At 39.8% G+C, this 23943-nt stretch overlaps 1 protein-coding gene across 1 annotated transcript in view; it reads left to right on the forward strand.

Annotated features, from left to right (window-relative positions):
• The window catches only part of LOC126094510 (unconventional myosin-IXa-like), a 303759-nt gene that overhangs the window by 188993 nt on the left and 90823 nt on the right, over window positions 1-23943 (forward strand). The window contains 3 exon segments of the mRNA XM_049908919.1: window positions 3241-3446; window positions 7436-7744; window positions 15629-15894. Of these exon segments, the coding sequence (XP_049764876.1) occupies window positions 3241-3446; window positions 7436-7744; window positions 15629-15894 (781 nt within the window).

The following is a 23943-nucleotide window of genomic DNA, read 5'->3' on the forward strand; positions in this document are numbered from 1 at the left end:
GAATAGAAGCTTTCGAAATGTGGTGCTACAGAAGAATGCTGAAGATTAGATGGGTAGATCACATAACTAATGAGGAAGTATTGAATAGGATTGGAGAGAAGAGAAGTTTGTGGCACAACTTGACTAGAAGAAGGGATCGGTTGGTAGGACATGTTCTGAGACATAAAGGGATCACCAATTTAGTATTGGAGGGTAGCGTGGAGGGTAAAAATCGTAGAGGGAGACCAAGAGATGAATACACTAAGCAGATTCAGAAGGATGTAAGTTGCAGTAGGTACTGGGAGATGATGAAACTTGCACAGGATAGAGTAGCATGGAGAGCTGCATCAAACCAGTCTCAGGACTGAAGACCACAACAACAACAACAACAATTACGAATGGCAAAAATTTATTATTAGTTTCAGTTTTCTGATTTTATTTCCATGTGTTTGGCAGTTAAGCATTAATCTCCTTGCAGAACAATGAAGTTATTTTTGTCAGTTCGCTAAAGAAATTTGGCTTTATTAATCTCTTCTGCTGAGGCAATAAATTTATTTGAAGTGCATACTTTCATCTTCTGCCATGCATGGCATCATGCCATAATAAAGAACCAAACATGAGATAGTACAGTACTGGTACACCAAGAAAATTTATATCCTGAAAACCGCACTGAAAAGCTTATCATAATGTGGGACCTACTTTGTTGTAAATCTGGATAAACCAATCTGCCTTCAAGCTGAATTATGCATTTTATTATGGTTTAGGAAATTCTGATGCTCCTGAAGTATCCTCTGATGTTCTGTTTCTTTTATGGCGTAAAATAAGATCTCCTAATGCTTTATACATACAAACATCTGGGCTTCCTATATCACTGCAGCTGCACACGCGCAATAATGCCTATTTTCTGGTGCTATCTGGCAACTGCTAAAATGAACCTATTTCTTAACAGTCTCGGGGAAAGTATTGCGAATGGTGGTTTGTAAAGCATTACTTTCAAAGTAAATTTCCTTATAAACAAGATGTATTATGTTACATGTGAAAATATGTGATGAATTTCTTAAATCACAGAGGGTTTGACTCTCATTTAAAACTTAACATTTGCTTAGCTTTTCTTGTAGCTACACTAAGTATATTAATGTAAACCGTTAACTTTTCCTCTTTGTGTGTTCACACTATTTAACGGTGGTCTTGCTGTTGGCTGACTACAGCACATGTCCTATGATTTGAGTATCTGCTGTCATTGGCTGGTGAAATAATGCAATGCCCCAGAAACTAACGTGCCGTGTTTGGTGGAATTTGAATTTACACTTCTGTAATGTGAAAATATGAAGCGTATATGTTGCTGCACATCAGAGGTCTTTCCAAAACTTCTCTTCTTTGTTTTCATCAGAGGTCTTTCCAAAACTGCTCTCCTTTTTCTTCATCAGTTTTTTTTCCCTCTTAAAGTGCTGAGAAGTTCTATGCCAGTGTATGAAATGTTAACCATTGAAAGGATTGAAAAATTTTACAGTTCTGAGGGAAAATCTACGTAAAACCTACTGCCACTTAGCATGGAAAAAGTGTAGTTTCTTCTGGGAAAAATTAGCAAGATATTGGAAGTGGTAGAATAATGTAAGTATGAAGCTTATAAATTATGAATCATAATTTCATACTAGCTAAAAACTCTTAAACAGAATTTTTGTAGGACTGGTGAACAGACTGAATTAAAAGGAATATCCGTCAAAAATCCAGGAATTTTTTTTCCTTGTCGACATATACACCCTGAACAACTTTCCATTTATGTTCGTGACAGTAGCATGTGAAAAGCTGAGGAGCTTTGCCTTTATTGAGGTGCTCATTCCCAGAGATGGGGCCATAACAATCTGTCTTTTTTTAAAACTGCCTATGTCATTGGGTTCCCCATTTGCGGCCCTCATCATTCTTAGAATGTTTCTTCATTTGTCTCTGCTCCGCTGATATACTTTCCTTTCCATTTCATGTGCCTGCAATGCCACCAGGCTGTGTTATTCTTGCGGTTGCCAGTTATCATAATTTTTTGGCTCATCAGTGTTTAAGTACACTACTTGCCATCAACATTCCAACACCAGGAAGGATAGCACATTATAGCAGGAAGAGTACATATTAAATTTTTATATGATCTGATGCCATACGGAAAGCAAAATTTGGTACACAGGCATCTCTGTCAGCAACTATTTCTCCAATCCAGCTGGGCATTTTGTTGAATTGTGCTAGGATAGCAGACACAGCTATGTCATTGCATGCTGTTTCGATCCTGTGCCAAAGTTCATCAGTTGTAGTAGCTTCTGAGTGGTGATGTGCCAATCTCTTGGCAACCTATGACAGATGTTCTCAGTGTGTGAGACATCTGGGAAACGTGCTGGCCAGTGCAACAGTTGAACACCCTATGTATAGAGATATGTCAGCTCAGCACTTGAAAAATGCAGTCTTGTGTTATCTTGTTGGTAGATAACGTTATGCAGACTTTGAAGATAAACTACAACCACTGACTTTAACACATCAGAAATGTAATGCCTACTGTCCATATTTCCAGCTGTGTGAACCAGAGGCTATTGTGTTGTGCATTGAATGGCTCCCTACACCAGGCGTGTATAACAGTGTTGAATTCTTTTTCTCTTCAGCATCTACATACACAGATACGTCCATTATGATGCTGTAAGTAGGACCAGAACATGTTGGAAGAGAGATTGAGGTACTACTCGTGTGTCCAGCGTTATCATTGGGTGCACCACTGTCTGTGTGCATTTCTCTGGTGGTATATCAAAGGGTCCATAACAATGGTCCCCTTGCTGAAGATATGTGGTGCTCCAAACATCATCACACTGTCCATGTGGACACTTTTCTTGCTGCAAATGTTCTATTTCTTGACTCGAAGTAATTGGCATGGCTGTACAATGCTACATGGCTGGGCGAACAATATGTCAGTCATCTTAGGCACTTGTGCTACACACTAAAAAGGCTTCTGAAATATTTACATTCCATAGTATATAAATTTCATGCACTTACTTTTTTTGGGTGTTGCAAAATTTAAGGTAATTTTTCGCAATAAATATTCAGCCTATTAGGTGGAGCAGAAATTTGGGTGATATATATGAAGTAATTGAGTTTTGTTCCATTTTTTCTTCTTTTTTCATAGTTTTTAATTTTTTGTTTCTTTCATTAGTATCACTCACTTCCTGATTGTTGCAGCTATAGTGTTCCAAGAAATATTCATATAGCTTCTTGAAAATATGTATTTTACAGGCGGGAAAGTCGGTCAGTGTCGGTTGAACTATTTGGTGATACAAGACGACGACCAACATTGTCAGCAAGTGTTAGTCATGAGGGTCATTCACCAACAGAACCTGAAGCTCCTGCTCGTGGCTTGCGGCGGCAGAGGGCACCTCGGGGAACGGTGTGTCGCAGTGCTGGGGAGGAGTTATCTGGTGGTGTTGTCATTGACCCATCGGGTATGTATTCAAAAGAAACTCCTGGCTATTTAGAGATCATAAAGTTGGCTGTTTTGTAATTATTTAATACCCCATTTTTCCTGAAAGACGAACTTGGCATAAAGTTTTGCTTTACAGGCGGAACCATAGTGTTGTAATGTTCACTGCAACAGTTAGGAACAATTCATTTTGTAATATATTAACCCGTCTGTGGCATAACTGAATGATCATTAACCTGAGCTTCAATTGAAAATATTTTTTTTTCCAGTGGCCTGGTAAGTGTGAATACTATCGTGAAGGTAGATGTCGTCTGTGGTGACTAGTGAAGTGTAGACCAAGCAGAAATTTCAGATGACTTACAGTGTAGTTGCTGCTGAATTCTAGAACATATTCTAAGCTCGAATATAATAAATTTCCTAGAGACCGAGTAGCTTATGTCCTTGAATCAACACGGTTTTAAAAAGCACCACTCATGTGAAACTTGCTTTTCTGTTTTCTCCTGTGATCTACTGCCAACTGTGGATGAAGGGCAACAGGCAGGCTCCACATTTGTAGATAGACAAAATACCCCACTGCAGACTGTCAATGAAGGTACGAGCAAATGATATAGGTTCCCAGATAAGAGAGTAGCTCAAAGACTTCTTTAGTAATAGAACCCAGTATGTTGTCCATGATGGCGAATGTTCCTCAGAGATAAGGGTATTGTGTGGAGTGCCCCAGGGAAGTGTGGTAGGACTGCCGTTATTTTCTATGTACATGTAAGTTAATGTGAGTGAATAGGAAAAACAAACCAGTAACGTTTGAATGTAGCATTGTTAGTGTTCTGCTTGACAGCCATATCGTTTAAATATGAGGGGATAATGTTGCAAAGTGATATGGAATGGAACAAGCATGTGAGGACAGTGGTAGGAAAGAAAAATGCCCAACTCCAGTTTATTGGAAGAATTTTAGGAAAATATGGTTGACCTGTAAAGGAGACTGCATATGGGTTTCTAGTGCAACCTATTCTTGAGTATGCTTGAATGTTTAGGATACATATCTGGTCAGATTAAAGGAAGACATCGAAGCATTTCTAAGGTGGGCTGTTAGATTTGTTACCTGTAGTGATATGGATGTGTCTCAGGAAGTCACAAGGGAATCCCTGGAGAGATGATGGTGATCTTTTGACCAGTGCTGAGAAAATTTAGAGAACCAGCATTTGAAGCTGACTGCAGAATGATGCTGCTGCCAACATACATTTTGCATAAGGAACCATGGAAATAAGATAGAAATTAGGGCTCATACTGAGGCATACAGATAGTTATTTTCCCCTCATTCTGTCTGCTAGTGGAACAGAGAGGAAATGACCCATAGTGGAACAGGGTACTCTCCACCAAGCACCATATGGTGGCTTGTGGCGTGCATGTATAGATCTAGATGTAGATTTAGATGAACATCTTTAATGTAAGCGTGCATCATTTTGAAATGGATCGTGGGTGTCATATGATGCAATCAGAGGTATGTTTTATTTATTTCAACCTATAGCTGCTATAAGCAGAAAATAGTTGGGGAGCGTGGAATGTGAAATGGAAAGCTGTGTCTTTCGGTATGTTGTCTTGTGAGGTGCTTAACATTTCAGAATATTTGCAAGTTGACATTCCATGCCATTTCAGTTAGATCTGAAATTACTGGAGCATGTCAGAAATGACAGATGTATGTTCTTTATCTGCTGATCTAGAATATATAACCAGCATCCTGCCCTTAAATGAAATCCATCCTGCTAATTGGAGGTTGTGTCATCAGACGTAACACTGTGTGATCAGAAGTAACCCTCAGCTATCCTACCAATTTCAACATTCTTATTAGCTTCATCCCAGTCTCATGCCATATGATCATACACACTGAAATTCCCTGTCACAAAGTTGAATTGTGTTGCAGTTCTTTAATGAGTATGATAGTGAACTCAGATTGATTTTTTGGCCATCAAATTTGCCTGATTCTATTACAGTTCCTTTATTTTTATTGATGTTTTGTTTATTTTATAACCTCTTTCTAAAGACAGTATTCTGTTCTGAAGGTCTTCAAGTCCTTTGCCAGTCTCTTACAGAATTAATTGTTTGTATCAGTCTTTTCATGCTTTTGTTAATGATTTTTGTTAGTATTTTGTAACTATAACTTATTAAGCTGATCCTTTGGTCATATTCACACCTATGAACATGGTGCATCTATGGCAAGAGATTGTTATGTTCTTCTTAAAGTCTGAGGATTTTTCACCTGTCCTATAGTTTTGTGTTTGATTCTCCGTAGGATCTTGGAAATTCTAAGGAAAGTTGTCTACTCCGGGTGCCTTGCTTTGACTTACGACCTTCAGTACTCTGTCAAATTTTTCTCACAGTATCACATCTCCCTCCTCATATTCAGCTATGGTCACAATTTTGTCTTCAAGTTAGTTTCCTTTATACAGCCCTATAGGTGCTTGTCTTTTAACCAAAGATTTTTTAAATTTTCCTGTAGGTAGTATGTATCTTTCCACTAGTCATACATGCATTATCTGCTTTGCCTTTCTTCTCTAGCCATCCTACATCATCATTTTAGAATTTTTGTCAATGTCAGTTTTTGGACATAGGTATTCACTTCTACCATCTTCACCTGCTGTGTTTTTGTATTTTCTCCTTTTGTCAAGTAGATTCAATATATTATTTGTTATCCAGGTATGTCTGTTGAGCATTGTCTTGTTGCCCAATTGTTCTGCTGCTGCCTTCATAATTCTATCTATCAAAGGTACACATTCATTTCCTATTGTGATCCTTTCCCCTCATTGACTCAGTTGTTTCCTAATGTTCCTTTTCCAACTTTCAGCTTCTCTGGGCCCCATGCCCTTAATTTCCTAACTTAAGCAATTTTTTCACCTTTACTCTGCACTCACAACCAGTAAATTATTGTCAGTCCATGTGTACTCTTGGATATGTTTTGCAGTTTCAAATGTGGTTTTAAATCTCTTATTATTACATAATATATGTGAAACATTTTGGTGTCTCCAGATCTCTTCCATATATACAGCAATCCTGAATTCATGACCCTTGTGTTTGCAATGATTAAATGGTGCTTTATGTAGAATTGTGCCTTGTGGATTCACCTTTCATTCCGCCCTCCCCCCAGTCCATATTTGACTACTTTCCCTTCATTTTCTTTTCCTGATACTGGATTTCAGTCTCCCAAATTTTTGTCTCTCTTAATGTACTGCATACTTTCTCTAATTGGCTGTAGTTATTTTGCCTTCCTATGGATCATACAAATACTGATAACTGTCTGCTCAGCAAAAGTCTTGTAATACCCTGGTAATAGAAAAGAGTTTTTAAACTCCCTGGTAAGATATTGTTCGTGGACAATTTTCATTATTTTTTGGAGTCAGGGATGCCTGTGGATTTCTTGTTTCTGTTGGCAGTAAAGGTATTAAACCATTGGTGGTTTGAAAATTGTCTGAGGTGATGAATATTATTCATAAAGCTTTGGACAGTATGCTATCATAATAAACAAATCTGGTGTGGCTGGCATTGAGATATTTTTCTGCATATAGCACACCACTTCTGCGTTCAGAGATTATGTAGTCTGTCAGTATTTCATAACACAGATCAGAAACTTCAAGATTGTAATGTAGTTCCATCATGTCCTAAGAAAGACTAGAGCTCATTTTGTCTGGAATGAACTTGAATATTCTGCTTAATAATGTGATGTCAAAACAGAACTGAGTGACTTTGTATTGCATATCTAGAGTGTGTAAGAATTTTTATTGTTATGAAATATTCTCTTCACAGGTCAGAAGATGGTTGCTGTGACAACTGAAAATGGTAATACAGATTAACAGTTTGATTTTTGTTGGTGAATTTCAGTAAGTGTTTCATCACTGCAGTGACTCATTTTTATGAATGAAATCTTCCTGCTTTTTCTATTCCAAGATGGACAGGGTTTCAAAAACTGTCTCAACTTCATAACTGCAAAATGTATTAATCTGCAAATAAATCTCTCCCCAGGTGCTACTAAACTCCTCCTTTCAAGTGAAAGCTCAGGCATAGGAGTTCCACGGCGGCCACGCAGTGGTGGGATTACAACGTTAGAACTGCGTCGTCGAAATAGTGATCCGGCTTCGAGGCCAGCAATATGTGTGGGGGATGGTTCACCATCTGTCAGCAAGGCTTCAGATGCCCTTGAGTGGAAGGGCAATCTGTTCACAATTGCAGGGCATACATTCCGGAAAGTAACAAAATTTTCCAAAGAAGATCGTTGTGTATACTGCTCGGAACCAATGATAGCTATTGTAACACAAGGACACAAATGCACAAGTATGTGAGAAATATATTTTTGTTTCTTTCTCAGTAACAAAAATTGTGTTTCCAAATTAAACCTCTGACAATATAAATTAATAGCTATACTGAAAACTGAAACTCCCAGTAACACACTGAATTGACAAAAGTCATGGGATAGCAGTATTCACATAAACAGCTGGTGGTAGTGTCTTGTACATACAGACAAAAGGGCAGTGCTTTCGTGGAGCTGTCATTTCTCTTCAGGCAATTTATGTGAAAAGGTTTCCAATATTATTATGACACCACAGTGGGAATAAACAGACTTTGAATGCGGAATAGTAGTTGGAGCTACAAGCATGGAATATTCTATTCCTGAAGTGGTTTGGGGATTAAATATTTTGAGATCCACAGTGTCAAGAGTGTGCCGAGAATACTAAATTTCAGGTGTTATCTTTCACCACAGACAGCCTTTAGTATCGATCAAGAACAGTGGCATTTGTGTAGAGTTGTCAGTGCTAACAGACAAGTGACACTGCGTTAAATAACCACATAAATTAATGTGGGACAGACAACAAATGGATTCCTTAGGACAGAGTGGCCACCCAGTTCAAGATGTCAGTTTGTGCACAGAATTCTGTACTGGGAATACTTTCGTAGTTATGGATGGCTATAGAGGCAGCGTGGCTCAATATTTCTGCAGGAGACTTCCAACAACTTGTTCAGTCCATGCCACATCTAGTTTCTGCACTACGCCAGGCAAAAGGAGGTCAAACACGATATTAGGGGGTATTACATGACTTTTGGCACCTCAGTGTGTATTATAATATAATGTAAGAAGATATTTGGAACCATGTCTCAGAATTCCATCAGCTTGGCAACATTCCATATTTTTAGCATGTTCTGCAGTTTTGTTAATCCTGTATTTAGAACTTCATGTCAGGCTGGAACTACATCTCCCTTAATGGTTAAAAGTACAGTTGTGTTAATTCTTCAAACCAATAGCTTCCATGCCCACAACTAGTCTGCTGGCGGCAGTTTACATGACTGGCTGGTATGTACAGGATTGCAGTGTTCAATTAAATTGCTCTAGTGCGCGAATGAAATTTTCGGGAATTGTTAACAGTATACTTTTATTAAGTTCATACAAGATTAATGAAAATGAACTTTCAGTGAGATATACTTTGAAGTAATAACCGAAACAAAGTTCTACACCACAGTCTCTTCCTATATGTTTCCAGCTGTTCCTTTACAAGACACAGCCTGAAATTTATATGAACCTCTTCCTTCGCTTTTTCAGTGAGTTAGTGGACAATAACTATGGACTGAACTATTTAATAAGCTTCTGAAGACTGTCCCATTTTTCTTTCGATTAAGGCAGTTTGTAGTTCATGACTTCTTCTGGCCCCCATTTTCCAGCAAAGATCTTAAGGGTGTGTCAGCTCAGTTACCCCTACAGTTAACTGAGAAAGTAGTGTTGTTGGTTCTCAACAGACAACAGAGTATTTGCAGTTTTACCTGCAGGGTTGCAATTGGTATGTGGATGGTCAGGTTACTGCCAATGTCACAAATACACCCTTAGGTTCCGGGTTTTATTAGTTGATGTAGTACATCATCTAATGCCTTTTCACATACTGCTCTCACTTTAACACAATAGAGGGAACTTCAGTTGTGGTGACATATTTCAAGCAGATTATTATACACTATTCACTTTATTGATCAAAGGAGGTTTGTAATGCTGATTTGCAACGTACATAATGACAGTGCATTTCATTACATTATTCTAGAGTTCAGTTGCTGTTTATTTCAAGCTTAAATAACAAATATGTGTTAGGATTTTCATCTATTGAGTATAATAATGGTGCTTGGAAAAGCGTGACTTAATTGTGAGCTCACCACTTCTACAATAATGGTGCTTGGAAAAGCGTGACTTAATTGTGAGCTCACCACTTCTACAATTATTTTCTCCATTTCTCCAGTTATGTTTTAATAAATTCATTTTGGCTGAATTTCTAGTTTACCATAGTTGTCTCAAAGTAAATTAAAGAACAACAGGTCAAATGATGTGTGTGATTACCATCAATGTAAGTTTTATTTAGAACACAGACTTAAGGACTTGATCAGTAGTCTGAAGGAAGTCATGTTTAACATAAATATGCTTTTTTCCTATATTTATGATATGTGTGGGTATTAATGCTGTAGCATTTGCTGAATTCCCTTCTGAAGCTCTGTCAATAGTCAGAAAAGAGCTCTCTTTTTGAAGGAGAAATGTAGCTGTATTTATTCTCTGATATCTGTGTTATTTCCATTTCACTGGCTCAAGTTGGACCACCAAGTTACCGTTGTGTGTGTTGTTGTTGTGGTCTTCAGTCCTGAGACTGGTTTGATGCAGCTCTCCATGCTACTCTATCCTGTGCAAGCTTCTTCATCTCCCAGTACCTACTGCAACCTACATCCTTCTGAATCTGCTTAGGTATTGATCTCTTGGTCTCCCTCTACGATTTTTACCCTCCACGCTGCCCTCCAATGCTAAATTTGTGATCCCTCGATGCCTCAGAACATGTCCTACCAACCGATCCCTTCTTCTAGTCAAGTTGTGCCACAAACTTCTCTTCTCCCCAATCCTATTCAATACCTCCTCATTAGTTACGTGATCTACTCACCTTATCTTCAGCATTCTTCTGTAGCACCACATTTCGAAAGCTTCTATTCTCTTCTTGTCCAAACTAGTTATCGTCCATGTCTCACTTCCATACATGGCTACACTCCATACAAGTACTTTCAGAAACGACTTCCTGACACCTAAATCTATATTCGATGTTAACAAATTTCTCTTCTTGAGAAATGCTTTCCTTGCCATTGCCAGTCTACATTTTATATCCTCTCTACTTCGACCATCATCGGTTATTTAACTCCCTAAATAGCAAAACTCCTTTACTACTTTAAGTGTCTCATTTCCTAATCTAATTCCCTCAGCATCACCCGAATTAATTTGACTACATTCCATTATCCTCGTTTTGCTGTTGTTGATGTTCATCTTATATCCTCCTTTCAAGAAACTGTCCATTCCGTTCAACTGCTCTTCCAAGTCCTTTGCTGTCTCTGACAGAATTACAATGTCATCGGCGAACCTCAAAGTTTTTACTTCTTCTCCATGAATTTTAATATCTACTCCGAATTTTTCTTTTGTTTCCTTTACTGCTTGCTCAATATACAGATTGAATAACATCGGGGAGAGGCTACAACCCTGTCTCACTCCTTTCCCAACCACTGCTTCCCTTTCATGCCCCTCGACTCTTATAACTGCCATCTGGTTTCTGTACAAATTGTAAATAGCTTTTCGCTCCCTGTATTTTACCCCTGCCACCTTCAGAATTTGAAAGAGAGTATTCCAGTCAACATTGTCAAAAGCTTTCTCTAAGTCTACAAATGCTAGAAATGTGGGTTTGCCTTTTCTTCATCTTTCTTCCAAGATAAGTCGTAAGGTCAGTATTGCCGCACGTGTTCCAACATTTCTACGGAATCCAAACTGATCTTCTCCGAGGTCGGCTTCTACCAGTTTTTCCATTCGTCTGTAAAGAATTCGCGTTAGTATTTTGCAGCTGTGACTTATTAAACTGCTAGTTCGGTAACTTTCACATCTGTCAACACCTGCTTTCTTTGGGATTGGAATTATTATATTCTTCTTAAAGTCTGAGGGTATTTTGCCTGTCTCATACATCGTGCTCACCAGATGGTAGAGTTTTGTCATGACTGGCTCTCCCGAGGCCATCAGTAGTTCTAATGGAATGTTGTCTACTCCCGGGGCCTTGTTTTGACTCAGGTCTTTCAGTGCTCTGTCAAACTCTTCACGCAGTATCTTATCTCCCATTTCATCTTCATCTACATCCTCTTCCATTTCCATAATATTGTCCTCAAGTACATCGCCCTTGTATAAACCCTCTATATACTCCTTCCACCTTTCTGCTTTCCCTTCTTTGCTTAGAACTGGGTTGCCATCTGAGCTCTTGATATTCATACAAGTGGTTCTCTTCTCTCCAAAGGTCTCTTTAATTTTCCTGTAGACAGTATCTATCTTACCCCTAGTGAGACAAGCCTCTACATCCTTACATTTGTCCTCTAGCCATCCCTGCTTAGCCATTTTGCACTTCCTGTCGATTTCATTTTTGAGATGTTTGTATTCCTTTTTGCCTGCTTCATTTACTGCATTTTTATATTTTCTCCTTTCATCAATTAAATTCAATATTTCTTCTGTTACCCAAGGATTTCTATTAGCCCGCGTCTTTTTACCTACTTGATCGTCTGCTGCCTTCACCACTTCATCCCTCAGAGCTACCCATTCTTCTTCTACTGTATTTCTTTCCCCCATTCCTGTCAATTGTTCCCTAATGCTCTCTCTGAAACTCTCTACAACGTCTGGTTCTTTCAGTTTATCCAGGTCCCATCTCCTTAAATTCCCACCTTTTTGCTGTTTCTTCAGTTTCAATCTGCAGTTCATAACCAATAGATTGTGGTCAGAATCTACATCTGCCCCAGGAAATGTCTTACAATTTAAAACCTGGTTCCTAAATCTCTGTCTTATCATTATAAAATCTATCTGATACCTTCTAGTATCTCCAGTATTCTTCCATGTATACAACCTTCTTTTATGATTCTTGAACCAAGTGTTAGCTATGAATAAGTTATGCTCTGTGCAAAATTCTACCAGATGGCTCCCTCTTTCATTTCGTTCCCCCAACCCATATTCACCTACTATGTTTCCTTCTCTCCCTTTTCCTACTCTCGAATTCCAGTCACCCATGACTATTAAATTTTCGTCTCCCTTCACTACCTGAATAATTTCTTTTATCTCATCATACATTTCATCAATTTCTTCATCATCTGCAGAGCTAGTTGGCATATAAACTTGTACTACTGTAGTAGGCATGGGCTTCGTGTCTATCTTGGCCACAATAATGCGTTCACTATGCTGTTTGTAGTAGCTTACTCGCATTCCTATTTTTTTATTCATTATTAAACCTACTCCTACATTACCCCTATTTGATTTTGTATTTATAACCCTGTATTCACCTGACCAAAAGTCTTGTTCCTCCTGCCACCGAACTTCACTAATTCCCACTATATCTAACTTTAACCTATCCATTTCCTTTTTTAAATTTTCTAACTTACCTGCCCGATTAAGGGATCTGACATTCCACGCTCCGATCCGTAGAACGCCAGTTTTCTTTCTCCTGATAACGACGTCCTCTTGAGTAGTCCCCGCCCGGAGATCCGAATGGGGGACTATTTTACCTCCGGAATATTTTACCCAAGAGGACGCCATCATCATTTAATCATACAGTAGAGCTGCATGTCCTCGGGAAAAATTACGGCTGTAGTTTCCCCTTGCTTTCAGCCGTTCGCAGTACCAGCACAGCAAAGCCGTTTTGGTTAATGTTACAAGGCCAGATCAGTCAATCATCCAGACTGTTGCCCCTGCAACTACTGAAAAGGCTGCTGCCCCTCTTCAGGAACCACATGTTTGTCTGGCCTCTCAACAGATACCCCTCCGTTGTGGTTGCACCTACGGTATGGCCATCTGTATCGCTGAGGCACGCAAGCCTCCCCACCAACGGCAAGGTCCATGGTTCATGGGGGGACCATTGTGTGTATAATGGACAAATTGAACACTGAAAAAGATTTTCATATTAAATGACTCATTATCCCACATGAAATTAGCAGGGAGCTAAGACAGCTGTGAAACAGAATAAAATACAACACAAATGACTGTCACTTATCAACTAATGATGACTCAGTCTCTTTTTTATTTTAAGGTTGTACTGTATACATAATCATTAGTAGCTTAATACGATTGCAGGTCAGATGTAGACAGCACTCTTAATCTTAACCTTAATTTTTTTTGTTTTTCCAATTTATGAAGTTTTTATTTAACATCTCTGCTGAGCTCCACCCTCGAACACCGCCTCCATCATCACTACTACAGTCATTCAGACATTGTGGGCAGGAGGACAGTATGCCTGCCCTACCTTTTCCCTTGCTGTCTGTTCTTAAGACAATTAATTGTTTATCCTAATTGTGGTGAATATGATCTTAAGTGTAAGGGTTTAGTGAGTGTGTGAAAAAGAAAAATCTGTCAAACTTTTGTTTTGCTTCAAATTAATATTGATCCACATTGTTTTTAAACAGAAATGGCTTAATTTGAGGATATCTTGTATTTTATTATGCATGTGTATTTTCTGAAGCATAAGCCTAGGTATGTATGCATGGTTAAAGAGTTTCCAGTTATGAATGAAATGAGCGTGGTAGAAGTACCTTGCATGTTTCTGAAGCACTGACACTAATATTTTCTTACTGTAGTGTGAGGACTTGTCTTCATGGGGTAAATTGTGCTCCATCATCGCTATTCCTAACTGAGTCTCCCAAATAGTGGCATTAGTAGTGCACCAAGGTTTTGCAGTTAGTTTGTGTTGCAGAAAAAGCTTTCTCTTCTGATTTGTAGTACACTGCTGACTTTCAAGAAATTCAATGAGAGAGATTTTTTAAATTGATTTAGATTTTTTAATTGATTTGAATTTGATATTTGTGGACCAAATTTTGAGTTTCTAGTGAATAAAGCACTAATTCAGGTTACCTTCCATTCAGAAAGCTGTTGCACTCAGCGACTGTTATATTGGCTTGTGAATTACAGATTGCAGCATTTGTCCTTTTAAATTTTATTGTGCAGATATAGATTTCTGCTAGAAGCTAGCCATTCTCAATGCACTATTTTTTTCGCTCAGTGCGCGTAATGCCTGTTGGTCGGGCTTCATCCACAGTATATTGAAAACGACTAGTATTCAGTGAACTGTGGATGAAGCCCGACCAACAGGCATTACATGCATTGAGCGAAAACAATAGTGCATTGAGAATGGCTAGCTTCTAGCCAAAATCTAGATGTCCACAATAAAATTTAAAAAGGATGACTGATCGTTGCAATCTATAATTTACAAAGCACTAATTATCTTTAATTGTGGTAACAGATAACATCAGTGATATTTACCCTGATATAGTAGTGTGAACTTCAATTTCACAATGCAACACATCTTGTATGGAATTTGTGCACATTAGTAATCTTTTTCTTCAGCTGTGTCAATTTCCAGTAGTCTTGAAATTAGTGTAAATTTCATTGGATCCATCATTGTATCTGATGGCATGCTTCTTGTAACAGTGCCAGAAATGGTGCCTTCCATCATCCCAAAGAGAGCTAAGATTGAATGAAACTTGGCAGAGTAGCGTACTATAATGTTCCATACATAATGTACAAACATGAAATGCCATAGCATTCTATCAGTGCCTATAAGGATGAATTCACTTAAGTGCTAATAATTTTAACTATGTGGATGAGTCATTAATCTGTCAATTGCCTTAAGCACTTTTGTTGACCATTTTAATTAATTATATAGGTCTCTGATTTTCCACATTACAGTTTTTGATCAATTTTAAGATTCCAAGTACAGCAAGGAGAATGTTATAATCATTTATTTTTGTAGTAAATCATTTCCATTTCAGCTTCTATTGAGCAGTTTGAAGCATATAGAACGGTTGAAAACACCCTTTCATTTTATTATGAAGTTTCAAATAATAAATCAATATTCCACTGGTGAGATAATCTGCGATAGGATTTTTACTTGTGGAAAGTGATTTACTAACTACAAAGATTAAAGAACTTTTTGATTGTTCTTTGTTAACAACCAGCTTTATTGTTGAAGTTATTAATGATCATCATTATTATAGTTTCATTTTGATCTGACCAAGGGTATCTGTCATGAAGTTTTTTTACCAACAATTTTTTACCCCACTTTAGCCATTCTTTGCTCTTGTAACACATTTGTCACAATGGCCATTACATTATTTTCCTTTTATTAATGTTGTACCTTATTTCAGATTGCAAGAAATTGTTTCATCCAAAATGTATCCAGAATGGCGGTGTTCTGGAAATGCCTTGTTTACAACAACCTGCTGGAGGTGGAAAACCGGGCAGGAGAAAAAATCGGAAGCTGTCACAGATGCCATATGACCTCAACAAGCCTAAGCCTGCTATAACAGGAAAATTTAGCCTTACTAAAACTTCAGAGTTTACTGACAGTCCTGACAAAATTATATCTGATGCTGCAGAATTGCAGCAGATGCAGGATTTTATAACAAAGAAAGTAAGAAAATCGGCTTTCATTTTTTCATCTGTGTAACTGTTTTACATGTTTTATCACACTCTTGTATATAACTTTCCTCCTTGCCTATAGCCTTGGACACCATTTCAGATCTGTTTAAATGGAACAAATTATGTACTTTTTAGAATTTATCAATAGTATTATTCTTATTAAAGTATTTTGTACTATGACGCTATGTGGAAAGCCGCCTTCCCTTTTCCTTAGTGATAATGTTGTATACAGTATTTGCTTTGCTGTCATTCAGTGCAGATGTTGATTGCTGGGAGTAATAGAATACAAAAATTTAATTCTACCATATTTATAAATGGTGTAATTCCATCAAAGACAGTATGATGAAAAAAAAAAAAAAATGGAAATATTTTATTGTGTAATGTTCAGTGTTGATCAGAAACTTAAGTTTCTTGTTTCTTTGTGACCAAGGAAAGCAGTCTTTTTGGCAAGACTGTTCAGTCATATTTTGTATTAAACTGTTTATACACTTGAAAGTGAAATGTCTCGTGAACTGCTAAGCATGAGACTCCTGCTCCTGAGTCACAGGAGGCGTGGGGAGAGGATCATAGATCCGACTAGTGGGAACACTGGTGTCCAGTCCAAAGATTGGATTCTGAGGTGATGGCAAAGGTGCCAGTTGTGACTGCAGCCACTGTTGGAGCTGGGCTGCCGTGATGGGTCAGGCAGGTGTACTCGGCAATGATATCAAACACCCCAGATTCTGAACAAGCATCTACGCCCAGACACAGGCGTCCCATGAATAGGTGGGCCCGAATACAAGGGTGGGCATGCTGCACAGGCTGCAGGAGGTTGAACAGGATGTGATGTCAGCGCTCATGCAGAATTTTGGCCAGACAGACCATGTTGACAGAGGTGGACCTGTGTCGAGAGGAAGCTGTGCAAGGCCTCCTCAGTCTGTGATTGATGTAAGGCCTTCTGCATCTAGGTGTTGCATGTGCAGACCATCTGTATAGCCGTCCCATTGGAGGTGGGCTGAAATGGGGCAGTAATCAGATGTTCACCGCAGTTCCAGCGGCAGAAAGCTTGGAGCTGAGTCTGTGGGAATTGGAGCCCACTTTCCGACACCAGGGCGCAAGGTGCCCCTTCAGTGGCGAAAATCCTCGCAAGGGTGTGGATGGTAACAGGGGTGTTGGTGGATGCACATGTGCTGCATATGGGAAGTTGGAGGGCACACCCACCACCAGCAGACACATAACATCTTGAAATGGCCTCCTGAAATCAGCGTGGATCCTCTCCCAAGAGTGGTTAGGTTGGGTCTAGGGTCAAGAACATTTAGCTGTGGACAGCTGATTGAGGGAGCAGGCATGACAGCAGCAGCAAGCGCATTTACTGTTTGTAATGATATTGAGCCAGTAAATGCCAAAGCCTGGTCAGTGCCTTAGTGTCATCCCCCATTATGATGCATGAAGGAGCTGATGAATTCATGGCCAGAGTAGGTTTGAATGATGACCTGGAAGTCAGAGTCCTTTGTAGCCATTGTTAAGATCTGGTAGCACAGCATGAAATAATTGTGAAGAATCAGTCGTCTTGATAGGAAACATGCCCTGACCACCCCTTCTCGACCATTGACAAAACCTTAAGCAGTACTGGGTTGTGGAATGGATGCTGAGGTGACCTCATAAACAGTCCGCAGGAATTCGTCCAAGATTGTTTGCTTCTATTGATCCGGGGCAAAACAAACTGTTTCCTGGTGATAGAATTCTGCATTGTGGCCAGGAGGGAGGGAGGACAAATGTCTGTGTTAGTGCATTGGGAATTGGTGTGAAAATGGACTTTTTAATGTCGCCCACTTAAAAACAAATCCCAGTGCTGCAGACATTGCACTGTCTTATCTGGGAATATAGACCGATGCTCGAACAAGGAAGTCAGGGATGTGTTGCCAACAAGTGAAATTTAGTGGCATACATATGTACATGAAAGTTATTCCACCATAAACAATAGCTAAAGCTTCCATCTCGTTTTGGAGTAGTTGAACTGTGCAGCATTACCTTTTGGAGGTCAAGGTAAGGTTGTGCTCTCCAGACCATCTGATAACCGGTGTGGAAAAACAGTCACAGTGCTGATCTCACAAGGCATTGAGATTACGAGTCACAGAAAACACCAATGATGGCACTGACGTCCATTTCATCACCCGATGACGGTGGCTGCTGCAGCATGTGGCGGGCAGGCACCGATGAGTAGGGGCGGAAGTGGTGAGGGGGGGGCCATGATTGGCATGCTGTCCTCTTACTCGTGAGAGGGCATAGGACAGGACCGGGGACGGCGTCTATGTAGTGCCATCCTCGTTGGGTTAGTGATCGGTACTGGAGGTGTCAGTGAGAGCGTTAGAGACTAGGGCTGCACAGGACACAACAACAGAGGTGGCGACGGCAAAGGCGGCAGTGGCTTCAGGTATAGCAGTGGTTGCACTGGCAGTGATAGTCAAATAGTGGGGGCAAAGGAACAGCAGATTGCAATCTACCAGGCAGTGACTCCTCTGCAGTCTGAACGGGATCGTCTGCGACACAGGAACAGGCAATGGCGGTGCCAGGGGCAGGGGAGGCGGCAGGCGGCAGGCCCTTCCGAACAGGCCCCACTGTGAGTGGCTGCAGCTGGTCGATGTGACAAGATGTCCACCTGTCAGTAATGTGAGCGACCCACAGGTGCAGCTTCAGAGGACCTGCCAGGTGCATACTTCTGCATCTGAGTTTTAAACGTCTAAACCATGCTTTCAGTGTCACCATTAGATTGAGGATGAAATGGGGTAGCTGTGAGATGGCAGGCACCATTATCCTGTCAAAAAGATGCAAATTCTCCAGAAATAGAGTCGGTGTCATTATCAGTAACCGTGGTATATGGACATCCCTCGGTTACAAAATCTTAGACAGGGCTGGAATAGTGGCCACTGCGAAATTGGATCAACAATGTACCACATAGGGGAAACTTGGAATAAGTGTCCACTACAATGAGCTAACATTGATTTAGGAATTACTAACAAAATTGACATTTAGATGCTCTGATGGGTGCTGCACTGTCGGCCAGGGAGAAAAAAGGTGCCTGTGGGTCACCTGTTTCTGAACACAGCAAGTGCAAATAGCGATAAGCTGTGTAATGTCACCACCTATGCCTAGCCAATACACTTGCCGGTGAACCAAAGCTTTGGCGTGAGATGTTCACCAGTGACTGACATGCAGAAGCTGCAGTACATTGCGGCATAAGGAAGAGGGAATCACAAACCAGGGAATCACAAACCAGGGAGCAGCATCCTCTGTAGCTAACAAAAGCACCCCATCAAACACAGAAAGGCATGTTGGAGGGAGAAGTTGTTATGCAAGGGATCCAAAGCACGGCCTGGGGTTTTTCTGGCCAACTGTGCTGCACAAAAGAGACAATGTGACTAAGAACAGGATCCGCGGCGCAGCCGATACTGTCATGGCGCTAGTGGTGGGAAAACCACCAACCATGTTCGTGTTCTCAACATCTAAATAGAAACAAAGCAACTCATCCTAATTGAATGCTGAGTCTGACCTGCTCAGAAGGCGATATAAAGCATCATCCTTGGCATTTTGTGCCATTGGCCGGTAACAGATCTGATAATGGTAATGGGAGAGGAAGAGAGCCTACCATTACAAATAGTGTGCTGCCTTGTCTGGCAGTAGTCGAAGGGTAAAAAAAGAGCGATCTGAGAATACCACTGCTAAGCAGGAGAAGTCTTAGAAACATAAGCAGTGAGTTGTTCAGACCTGTCCGTGTATTTGTGCATCAACACCATACCAAGGCTGTAGCCAACGCGAGATGCTGACCGAGCCGAAAAGTGGCCAGACTGGAACAGAGTGAAATTTAGATGTAAGCAAAGTGAACGCTCTGTCACGAGCTGGGGACCAGAAAAAAGGTACATTTTTACACAAAACTGTGTGCAGTGGCTGAGCAATTGTGGATGTATTTGGTAAAAACTTATGGTAGTACGCCACTTCACATAGAAATACCTGCAATTCCTTAATGGAGGTTGGTCGTGGCACAGCCGCAATTGAATCAACATGGTGACACAATGGTATGACCCCTGTGTGAGAAACCTCAAAACCTAAGTACTCAATTGATGGCTGAAAAAAATGAGAATTGGCAAGATTGCACTTGAGGCTGAAAAACAGAAAACAACAATTTGAGATTGCTAGGTGGTCTTTGGTGGAAGAATGTGTAACAATGATATTGCTGAGGTAATTAATGCAGGCAGATACAGAGGCAGTTGGCTGCTCTAAAAAATGCTGAAAAAATTGTGGCTGTGCTAGTGACACCAAAAGACAGGCATTGATATGAGGTATGTCCACAAAGTAAGTTCCGAGTGGTTATATAAAACAAATGTGTACAGACACAGAAAAAATATTTATGGTACAAAAATCTACAACTGTTAAATTACTTTCCTACATACATTCCGAAATTTTGTAGGCACTTGTCATAGCGTGGCACAATTTTTTGTAGGCCTTCTTCATAGAAGGTTGACGCCTGTGTATTGAACCATCTTCGGTGCTTGTTCTGCATTGCGCGTTGCAATTTGTTAATGGTTCTGCAGTAACCGTGTGTATTGGTAAGAAATCAATCAGCAAAATGCCTTAGCTGTCAAAAAAAAAAAAAAAAACACGGTGCACATGACCTTTCGAGGTGTCAAGATTTGCTAAGGTTTAACCTTTGTTGAGGATGAAGTGTGCCTCCATTCCATTGATTGCTGTTTTGTTTCAGGGGTGTCATACGATACCCAAGTTTCAAACCCCGTGACTATCTGAGCGTGTCAAAAACTGAAGTGCACTGCCCATCCGTTGTTTTTTGTGTTGTTCAGTACGAATTTTGGTTACCCAATGTGAGTAAAGTTTTCAAAATTTCAGTTTTTTAGTAACAATTTCATGAGTTAGTGATAGTGAGATTTGCGGAACTTCCAAAGCAGGGGCACTAAGTGTAAACTTACGGTTCTGCTTAATCTTCTCTTCAATTGTGTGAACCAGTTCATCAGTAATAGCAGGCAGCCGTGCACTTCATCACATCCTTCATTGAACAGTCTGACCCATCTTCTAACCATTGAATCACTCGTAACATTTTGTCCCTAAACCTCGCAGATTTGCCGATGAATTCCCTTTGGCTTAACTTTCTTTGCATTTAGAAAATGAATCATAGGTCTGATTTCACAGACGGCGGCATTTTCAATTAAGGCTGACATTATAAAGAAGAACTACAAAGCACACGTCGGCAGCAACGATCTGAAAATGTTGTACATTTATTCTCATTTAGTCGGAGTAACTGCCGCACATGCTCGGAACTGCGATTGTAGCACTGGCGCGAATAGAAATAGAAATGGAACTTACTTTGTGGACGACCCTTGTATACGGGTTAGGCTGAAAGGTATATTGACAACAAGTAGGTGCCTAGAGGCTTCATGCTAGAGGAGCTGGAGATATACTTCTGACAGATCGATCTTGGAAAAGTAGTGGCTGCCTGACAATTTTGCGAGCAACTCTCTGGGCGGGGCAAAAGATATGTATTTATCATGGACTGTGCGTTAATCCTTTCACTGAAGTTGTCACAGAGGCAAAGCATACCTGATGGCGTCTTAACGATGACCAGTGATGTAACCCATACTCTGAAAGAAATAGTCTGAATGACATTAAGCGACATCAAACAGTATATTTTAGCCTGAACAGTCACGCAACAACACAACAGGCACCTGTCGTACAAAAAAAAGTGTGGGTGGACTCTTTCACATGGTAATGTGGGCCCGAAGACCAATACATGGTGTGTACGACCCGGGAGATCCGGGAAAAACCCAGGAATTTTTTCATCTGGGAGAAAATTGGGAAAAACCTGGGAATTTTTTAGAATTCTGGGAATTTTTTAGAATTCTGAGAATTTTTCATTGTATTGGTTTTCTGTTAAGTTTTTGTAATTTTGACTGGTAAGAACTGATACTCTAACAAAGGATAATACTGTATCCCGCTACTGCAGAATAATACTTCAACAATAAAACATAAATGAGAGAAAAAAATGAAAATAACTTAAATTGCAAAGGAAATGCACCATATACAACAACGACACACAGTGCTCATGCAAGCGTCTGCCAACAGCAAAATGTGTCAAAGGCTTTAGGAAAACTATGCAACGCTTCATAACAACAAATTGCCTTCGATGAGCGTGAAGTCACAACTGTTTACATTAGATTTGTTTTAGCAGGTATGAGCGGGCTCATGTGCATGCGCAGTTGAGTCTTGTTTGAGTAGTAGATTCTCTTGCTTCTGGCTATAGGAATGTGGCTGTTGGCTGTGCAAGCAGTGGCAGCAAGCAGCTAGATGCTACTGGGAAAAGGGGACGCCAAATTCGTAGTCTTGAGGAAAAAAAACTTGTTTCACAAAGTGCCTAGCATCCAGCGCACGTTGGTCTATGGGTTATTCATATGGTTTTTTTAACGCATCCTTGTTGGTTTTTGAACATTTTTGGGCACATTTTAAGTTGATTTGTGAATGAATCATAAGTTGATTTTTGAATGTGTGCATAGTGTACCTGATGTGTCTGTCAGGACTTGGCATCTACAAATAAACTTTCCTTAGACAAAAGGGAATGGGGCTATACTAGCTGAGAAGAGTAAAACTGAACAGATGAATGCCAATCGCTGTCTGATTATATGGTTGATTGGGTTTGCGAATGATCAGCGTTGTTCTAATTACTAGCGAAATCCATAGATTCAGACTACCGGAATGGGGAAATAAAAGACTAACAGGAATAAGAGGTGAGAAAGATTACGTATTATCTTCTCAGTGTACCCAAGAAAATGAAATTTTGACAGAAAATTTTTGGCCAGATTGCTACACTAGTAAGGACCAGTTGTACAATCGCCTGCTAACAGCCACTTAGATTCTGTTCTGGAATTAACATGGAAAAGTGTTGTACGAACATGTAACATTGCCTAATCAGAGAATAATCGCAGGGTAACTAAATCTGTGATTCTGGCGGGGTTAGTGAAGTTAATCGGCGAACAAATGTTGACAATGTCATGCAGAGCTACACAATTGATGATGAAAAGATTGTTTGTTAGAACGAGAAGAAACGGGGACATCACACAAATTATGGCAGAATGAGACGATTCCAAATTTATATAAAAATTTCGTAATACTACTTTTCAATCTCATACTTGAGAAACTGGTGCGTATGAATGAAATGTGAAACTATTTTCTAACGTAAAGCTTTTTGTTTGTAGTAGGCCTAATAGGCATTTGATATTGGTACTTCCCGTTATAAAAATGACCATTTGTGCCAAAACAGTTTCATTTATTTGGTGTGTGGTACAAAATTGCTGCAATATTAGAAAGGCCTATTTTGTTTTATCTAACAGACAGTGACAAAATAGATGTAATCAAATTGAGAAACCACACCAGTCTTGGGTATTATTTGTATTAACAGTATTTTCAGTATTAGATAACAACATTTTGATTTTTCATGTAGCAAAACATTTGATGCACTTTGATGAGGTAATAGATTCTTTCGCAGAAAAGAAAGCACGCCATGTAAAGCTCTAGCAAGATAGAGAGAAAAAAATCCTAAGAGCTAAGGATGAAGAAATGTGTACTTTCTTGCTACATACCATACGCGGGCAATGTATCTGGAAAAATAGGCAGGATTCTAAGATGTCATAACATCAAATGCATCTACCGCCCGCCGCCAAAGATAAAGTCCCTTGTAGGGACAGTGAAGGACGATTTAGGACTCCGGAAATCTGGAGTTTATTTCATACCATGCGAATGTTGGAAAGCATATGTTGGGCAAACCATTCACACGATCGAGGAAAGGTATACTGAACACAAATGGCACACCGATCTCCAACAGCTTAAAAAATCTGCAATCGCAGAACATTGCCTTGAGACAAATCATCGTATAAAATACGAGAACACAGAAGTCCTGCACAACACATCCCACTTTTGGGACTGTGTATACAAGGAAGCAATTGAAATCCGGCTGCACGAGAACCTTATTAACAAGGACAACGGATTTCAACTCGGCCAAGCG

This window comes from Schistocerca cancellata, chromosome 8 (genome assembly GCF_023864275.1).
Source record: "Schistocerca cancellata isolate TAMUIC-IGC-003103 chromosome 8, iqSchCanc2.1, whole genome shotgun sequence".
Classification (NCBI taxonomy): Eukaryota; Metazoa; Arthropoda; class Insecta; order Orthoptera; family Acrididae; genus Schistocerca; species Schistocerca cancellata.